This window comes from Xenopus tropicalis, chromosome 2 (assembly GCF_000004195.4).
Source record: "Xenopus tropicalis strain Nigerian chromosome 2, UCB_Xtro_10.0, whole genome shotgun sequence".
Classification (NCBI taxonomy): Eukaryota; Metazoa; Chordata; class Amphibia; order Anura; family Pipidae; genus Xenopus; species Xenopus tropicalis.
The window spans coordinates 155,031,963-155,040,201 of record NC_030678.2 but is presented as its reverse complement, the minus strand read 5'-3'; the positions used below and the strand labels follow the sequence as shown (position 1 = coordinate 155,040,201).

The 8,239-nt window shown below is 39.3% G+C and overlaps 1 protein-coding gene across 1 annotated transcript in view; it reads right to left on the bottom strand.

The window, feature by feature from the left end:
• Positions 1-1,104: 1,104 nt before the first annotated feature.
• The window catches only part of flt3 (fms related tyrosine kinase 3), a 31,135-nt gene continuing 24,000 nt past the window's right edge, over positions 1,105-8,239 (bottom strand). The window contains exons 20-23 of the mRNA XM_012957932.3: positions 7,703-7,814; positions 7,291-7,390; positions 3,919-4,024; positions 1,105-1,568 (exon numbers count right to left, since the gene is read on the bottom strand). Coding sequence (XP_012813386.2) covers positions 1,464-1,568; positions 3,919-4,024; positions 7,291-7,390; positions 7,703-7,814 — 423 coding nt within the window. The 3' untranslated portion in view covers positions 1,105-1,463. The remainder of the gene's footprint in view (positions 1,569-3,918; positions 4,025-7,290; positions 7,391-7,702; positions 7,815-8,239) is intronic.

The following is an 8,239-nucleotide window of genomic DNA, read 5'->3' as shown; positions in this document are numbered from 1 at the left end:
ACCCATTGGTGCACCCTAGTTTGCTTATCTGAATGATGCACTAGTTAGGGGGTATCAAAGGTGCACCCATGTGCCAGAGAATATACAGAATACAGACAAAGCTTTATGAGAAATGCTCAGGTCTTTGCTTGCAAATACTCAGAGCATGTTATTATTTTTGTTATTTATTCATAAAGTGCTGACATACCCATCATTTTTACCTTGTGTCTGTTTGCCATGTGCGCTCTTTCACTCTCAGCTCATCTTCACTGATACAGGCCGCACATTCCCAGGCAGCAGCATCAGGGAAATATACACACATTCAAAATAATATTCATAGAAAAAAGTTTTGGGGCCTAGCGAAATACAAATAACATTACCAATACAGATGTACTGCAGATTTGGTATTTGCTTAGTAACCAGACACACATTTGCCTTCATTATTATTTGTATGTATATATATTTGTATATTCATATTTTGTAACCAATTTAAATGGGAAACATATCCTAATTATGAGTAGTGTTTATCTTCCATTTATTCTCCCTTATCGCTTTTGGAAAGTACTAAAATAATTGGATTAGTGCCTACTCATATAGGTAGGATTCAGAGGAGCCATAATGCTTGTGCCAGAGGGGACATACTTTCTAATGAGAAACATAAAGATCCCTTTGGCGTATGGGTCTGATTTACTTATCCATGCAGTCCATTTTCTTGAGAGAAGATAAATACTAAGAAATAATCCAATCTATATATATATATATATATATATATATATATATATATATATATAGAATATACCTCCCATTTAAAGGGCATCATATGAAAACTGTTATAGCACAACCAAAAAATGTACAATAATGCATAAACCAATTGCCCTTGACTGGGGTATCATTGAAAGCAAGAGAACTGAAAATGCAATGAAACTAGGGTTGCCACTCGGCCGGTATGTTACCAGCCTAGCTGATAAATTACCTGCCAAGGCCGGGGCCAGTATAACAAATTTACTAGCAATGTAATAGCCAGTAAATTTGTAATTTCCTTAAGTTCAGCCCCTGGCCCCTTAAGCCCCTGATCTGCTCACAATCTAGTGGAAACTTTTTCTCTTTCGCGATCTTCTTGGAGTTTCCTGTGATTTTATAGTTCCGCCCCTTTTATCATCAACCCGCCCCCTTTGATGCCACAGGCGTCCGCACGAACCTGGCTAACCCATGGGTTAACCCATTGGCCCACACATCACTAAAACCTAGGAAAGAAGAAACACTTTCAGATGGTTGAATTAATTAATCTGTTTCTTAAAGGAAAACCCAGTAAGGGGCATGTAACTCCGCTTCAAACTCCTGGAACCAGTAGGATTATAATGCCATAGTAGTTGAAGTTGAAAAAAATACAAGTGTTCATCAATTTCAACCTTTTGTCAAAGTAAAACCTCTATCTGGAAGTGAACAATGACATGAAGGGTAAGTGAACCACTCCCCTATCCCGCTTAGGGAGACTCCTGAGCAGGAAGAATAGTGCTGTTCATCTCATTGATACTGTTCTTCAGACAGGTGGAATCCCGTCCGTTAGGCTGGTCCATATTCTGATACACCTGAATGTGGAAGAAAAGACCATAATTGGGGTTATTTAATAAAAGGTGGAAGGGGGGTACGTCCTCTTGGGATCTACAAGGAACTGTCATTGACATAGAATCAGTCATTAACCTGCCTATGGTGTAAAACCCCCAGCAAATCTCACTCTCACTACAAACAGAGGGTCCAGCCCTAAGTGAAGTTTATCCTAGTCTGCCATACCAAGGGTTAAAACCCATTATGGCCTACGGGAAAGGGCACACAGTGCGTATATCTGCTTCTCTCAGTCCTGAGTTTTTTGGCCAGGCTGAGAGAAGTAGATCCGCCCGAGTGAAGGCACACAGAGCGGAGCAGATAACTGAAAAAAAAACCGAACATTTTCCAGGCCGACTGGCGATCCAGAGGTTGGAGCATACGCAAGTGGATCTTCTTCTCTCAGCTGGGCTGAAAAACGTATGGCTGAGAGAAGCAGATATACGCACCATGTGCCCTCGCCATTATACTTCCAATATAGCATAGCTCCCAACTGTCCTGATTTTTGCAGGACAGTCCCTCTTTTGACAGCTCAACCTGCAGGGGATTCTTACTGAAAGTCCCTCATTTCCCTTTGATCTCCTGCACTGAGCTAAAAAAGATACAAATTTAATTAAAAAGTAGCTTTTGGCAGAAAGCCCAGAAATCTTAACAAGCTTCACCTGCATTTAGATACATTGTTTCTTAGACTTAATTAAATAAGTGGGCTTTTGGCAGAGAGCCCAGAATGGTAAAAAGGGCAATTCCAGTTTTTTTTTAACAAAACTGTAGTAAAGCATAAAACAAGATGCTAAAACCCCCAGAAATGTGTTCAAACTTTAAATAACCTGCCAAATTTAGTCAAATGGGAGTGGTATTTAGAGGGTGTGGTCACAAAAATGGGTGTGGCCAAAAAATTTTGCCGCACTACGCGCAGCATTTCTTTTTGTCCCTCTTTCCATTTTCAAAATGTTGGGAGGTATGTTATAGTGCTACAGCTTGGTGCCCAACAACAGTGCACAATTGTTTATTTGCACCATTGTGGTGTTTGCTAAGAAAAAAACGTTATTATTACTGGTGCGCGTGGTTTGGAATTCTTCCTCTACCCTGCAGTGAGTGGCTAAATGCAGTGTGAGCTAAATGTCAGTTTTGTAGCCATTCCTGTCCCTGTAGACATTCCCACTACAGTTAGAGTTGCCACCTATTTTTATTCGTATACCAGCCTTTAGTTTGGGGGTGGGTCATAATGTTATCTGGGGGTTGGGGCTATGATATAAGGGGCGGGAAAATGGTCAGGGAAGAGGCAAAAAGGGCCAGGGAAATTGGTAGGAAAATGGAGGACTATGCAGAGAAACAGGCAGGGCAGAGGTGGGCCTGTGATTATAAAGGCTGATCGGCAGTGGAGAACTTGAGACAAGGGAGGGATTTATAGAGAGGTACAATGTGGTATTGTCTGTAATTTCCAAAGGTCATGGCCCAGGTGGACCCTCCCATAGTACGGAAAAATAGGGGTAACAAAAGAGAAAATGAAGGTAGAGAATGGTTGCATCCTGAGGAATGGTGAGAGGATGAGATCTATAAAAAATGTGGGGTAATATAGTATATACTTGGGGTTGTAGTGTTACAGCACAGGGTACAAAGAATACAAAGGCAGGGCGCTGTGTTTGCAGAAGCTGAATTGCCAGCCATGAAAATTCATATATATTATTTTCATTTTGGGTCCCTAAAGGCTGCGCGACCCACAGAGCACAAACAATCCCTCCACTTTTTCTGACCCAGTTCAAGCACTGCTGCAAACCACTAATCTTAAATACAACAGTAGGGCAGTCATTTCTGTATAGGCTCTGTTGCATCATGTCTTATTTATGGGGGGGATAATTGGAATAAATTGTACCTATAATTGATCCTACAGTAAATAAGGTGCAATGAAATGCTGCTAAGAAACCTCTACACTTCTCTCCTAGTTGCCCTTTGGCAAGCAAGGAGTGCCACATAGTATCTGGTTGTAGCAAAGCAGCAGTAAGGATCAAATAAGAAACATGGCAGCTGTGTAGCATTCCAGGCCTGTCCTATTACTGTACTAGTATGCAGCATGCCGTGCATATTATTGCCTGTTATCCGGTAAGCTTGCACAGAAATAGTCATTTATTGGTTTTTGTAACTGTGCCGATTCAGGGTTCTATAAAGAGCTACAGTTAACCTCGAGCCGGCCCTGAATACGGACTTCAGCTATTTGCTTGTGTTCCCCAGGCAGTAATAAAAATGCAATTGTGCCCAATTCGCTCTGGCGTTATTGTTCTTCATGCTGCCGCCCTCCCAAAAAAAAAACATTATCCTTCCCTGTGCATTTTGACATACCAAAGCTTCCGTATTTGAAATCTGATATCCCAAAAAGGAAACAAGCTGTGGGAAAGATGGTCTTTTCCTAGAATCAAACGCCCAGCAGGATTGCATCAGGAAATATCTGTGGGGGGAAAACAGATCTTAAAATAAAAGCAGAAAAAAAATTGATAATAAAGTTCATGTCACTAGAGCCAACATTGAGTCAACATGCAATACATGTAATAAAAGGCCTACTAATGGGCTGATATCCCCAAGGAACTCACACATTGCTCCCAACCATCCCATATCATGTAATGTGAGTGCACGTATCCCAGCATTTATCATACCAGCCGAAATGTCAGAGAAACAGGCATTAAGACATTCTAAGCATTAAGCTGCCAAGATATGCCCTCCCATATATATATATATATATATATATATATATACAGTGGTGTGAAAATCTATTTGCCCCCTTCCTGATTTCTTATTCTTTTGCATGTTTGTCACACAAAATGTTTCTGATCATCAAACACATTTAACTATTAGTCAAAGATAACACAAGTAAACACAAAATGCAGTTTTTAAATGAGGGTTTTTATTATTTAGGGAGAAAAAAAATTCAAACCTACATGGCCCTGTGTGAAAAAGTAATTGCCCCCTGAACCTAATAACTGGTTGGGCCACCCTTAGCAGCAATAACTGCAATCAAGCGTTTGCGATAACTTGCAACGAGTCTTTTACAGCGCTCTGGAGGAATTTTGGCCCACTCATCTTTGCAGAATTGTTGTAATTCAGCTTTATTTGAGGGTTTTCTAGCATGAACCGCCTTTTTAAGGTCATGCCACAACATCTCAATAGGATTCAGGTCAGGACTTTGACTAGGCCACTCCAAAGTCTTCATTTTGTTTTTCTTCAGCCATTCAGAGGTGGATTTGCTGGTTTGTTTTGGGTCATTGTCCTGCTGCAGCACCCAAGATCGCTTCAGCTTGAGTTGACGAACAGATGGCCGGACATTCTCCTTCAGGATTTTTTGGTAGACAGTAGACTTCATGGTTCCATCTATCACAGCAAGCCTTCCTGGTCCTGAAGCAGCAAAACAACCCCAGACCATCACACTACCGCCACCATATTTTACTGTTGGTATGATGTTCTTTTTCTGAAATGCTGTGTTACTTTTACGCCAGATGTAACGGGACACGCACCTTCCAAAAAGTTCAACTTTTGTCTCGTCGGTCCACAAGGTATTTTCCCAAAAGTCTTGGCAATCATTGAGATGTTTTTTAGCAAAATTGAGACGAGCCATAATGTTCTTTTTGCTTAAAAGTGGTTTGCGCCTTGGAAATCTGCCATGCAGGCCGTTTTTGCCCAGTCTCTTTCTTATGGTGGAGTCGTGAACACTGACCTTAATTGAGGCAAGTGAGGCCTGCAGTTCTTTAGATGTCCTGGGGTCTTTTGTGGCCCCTCAGATGAGTTGTCTCTGCACTCTTGGGGTAATTTTGGTCGGCCGGCCACTCCTGGGAAGGTTCACCACTGTTCCATGTTTTTGCCATTTGTGGATAATGGCTCTCACTGTGGTTCGCTGGAGTCCCAAAGCTTTAGAAATGGCTTTATAACCTTTACCAGACTGATAGATCTCAATTACTTTTGTTCTCATTTGTTCCTGAATTTCTTTGGATCTTGGCATGATGTCTAGCTTTTGAGGTGCTTTTGGGCTACTTCTCTGTGTCAGGTAGCTCCTATTTAAGTGATTTCTTGATTGAAACAGGTGTGGCAGTAATCAGGCCTGGGGGTGACTACAGAAATTGATATTGAAATTGAAAATTTAAATTGATAAACCACAGTTAAGTTATTTTTTAACAAGGGGGGCAATCACTTTTTCACACAGGGCCATGTAGATTTGGAGTTTTTTTTCTCCCTTAATAATGTAAACCTTCATTAAAAAACTGCATTTTGTGTTCAATTATGTTATCTTTGACTAATAGTTAACGGTTTTTGATGAGCAGAAACATTTAAGTGTGACAAACATGCAAAAGAATAAGAAATCAGGAAGGGGGCAAATAGTTTTTCACACCACTGTATATATATAAATATTATTAGACTAGCACACCCTTATTAAAACTTCATACCTTTATTAAGCAAATTGCACAAAAAATCTGACATTTTGGTTGTTATTAGGACCTTTCTCATACAACAAAAGGACTTTTATAAAATGAAAAAAAAAAAAAAAAAAATATATATATATATATATACAGAAAAGAACAGAGCACACCCTAATAATAATCAAATGCCTTGCAAGAACCATGTGTATAGCAAGACAATGAGTCGCACACACAGGGACTTTGTTAGAAAACAAAAAAATATTTAATGAAAAAGTCTGCACCCAGACCACTCTCCAGTCTTAGTCGATTAGTTGCGAGATCCACATTGGAATTTGCAGCATGATGGTGAAATAAAAAGACAATCACTATTCATGGAATAAGGCATGATGGTCCTCTTTCTTCTTATATATGGTACTATGTTTATATGTATATATATATATATATATATATATATATATAGAGAGAGAGAGAGAGAGAGAGAGAGAGAGAGAGAGAGAGAGAGAGAGAGAGAGAGAGAGAGAGAGAAAAAACCTTTTTTTTTTCTTTTGCACCAAGTCCCTGAGTGTGCGGTACTCTTTCTCTATATGTCTATTTTTTTACCTGCACCCAGGGCTGCTATTTTGGTGGCAGGTGTGCTCCACTCTATATCCAGTATATATCTATATATATATATATATATATATATATATATATATATATATATATATATAGATATATACTCCCAGGCCTATTAAAGTTTGCATGATGTGCTAATTTGCTACTTGTGCAAACTGTAGGGGCTCAGTGATCTTAGGATTAATTAAATCAGTGGTTCTGAAACTCTGGGGCCCAGAGGCCTATGGCCAAGGCCTGAAAACTATGGTACAATAGGTGCAATGACAACTAAAATGAGTTTGGGTAAGATTTGGGCTGGACTTCAGACATCCAGCAGGTGGCACCATGCTCTATGTTAACTCTAAACCCAAAATAAAATATTATCTCGCACTTCTACTAATACTTTTGCAACCCCTGCCGCTTAAGCTTTTGCTTAATATATAAATCATTCAGAGTTACTATTTTTATATTTTCTAATTCTTATTAATATAGTATAAAATGAGGTCTCTCCTATATTATTTCTGCTCTAGGTTACTATGCAAATAGAATGGTGCTATCTACAGCTACCTATCTATAGTTCTTTAGGAGAGAAGAAGGAAAAGCCATTGTGCTATATAATGTTTTTGGCCCCTAAAGACAGTAGCGTGGCTCTACATATCCCAAGTTACGCCAATAGCCGCAGTAGTTCTAGCCTTCAGCAAGCATACATACTCACATCTCATTAGTGGAGTAGAATGGCTGTTCCATTTTAAATCCGCTTTGCAGGAGCTTGTAGAACTGGGCATTAACCTGAATGCCAGGATAGGGATTAATTCCTGTTGTGAAAAGAAGCAATATAAGGAGGCACATTTACCAATATTCTATTTCTAATTTTTTTACATTTTCGAACTCGACTGAACTCATTTCCTTCAATGTATAAAATTTACTAAAAGAAATCAGATAGGAAAAGTCTGTGTGAGGAAAAGTCGCAAAAGAACTCAAATTTTTCGAGCTGTTGCACAAAAACCAGCGTCAAAAATACAAAAACTATAAAGTTTCAAGAAAAAAGAAGGATCTTCCAGGAAAGTGAAGCAGCTACTCTTTAAAATAACGCACACACTTGTCTATATCATTTATAGAATTCTCACCAAGAGAAAAGATCTCCCACAGTAATATGCCATATGACCACACATCACTTTTTATGGTATATATGCCTTCAAATATGCTTTCTGGTGCCATCCATTTGACTGGCAGACGAGCCTACAAAAAAAATAGAAGCAAACCAAACAGTTAGAGATACAGGCCAATTATATAATTAAGTTATAGATAACACTAATAGCAGTAAAAAGGCATGTTGTTCCCAGAGCCTATTCACATTGTACGGTGGGGAGAGACTTTGAGTGGCCTAGAAAAGGAAGGAGGATTATTGGCAGTTGAGTTGCACAGAGAGGCATTAAGGCATGGGGGTGAAGATCAAAGGGATAGATAGGTAGGAATTATATCTGGGTATCAATTGTGACTATAGGTCATTTGCCTTTTGGTTTAGCACTTCCTATTCATCTGCACCTTGGCGTATGGTCATTCTCAGCAGCCATACATCCAAGAATTATTTGTCTATTTTGTCTTCATTTGTTCCAGCTACAGTTACATCTCAATTTTACATACCCTGATTTTAAGTTTTCTCT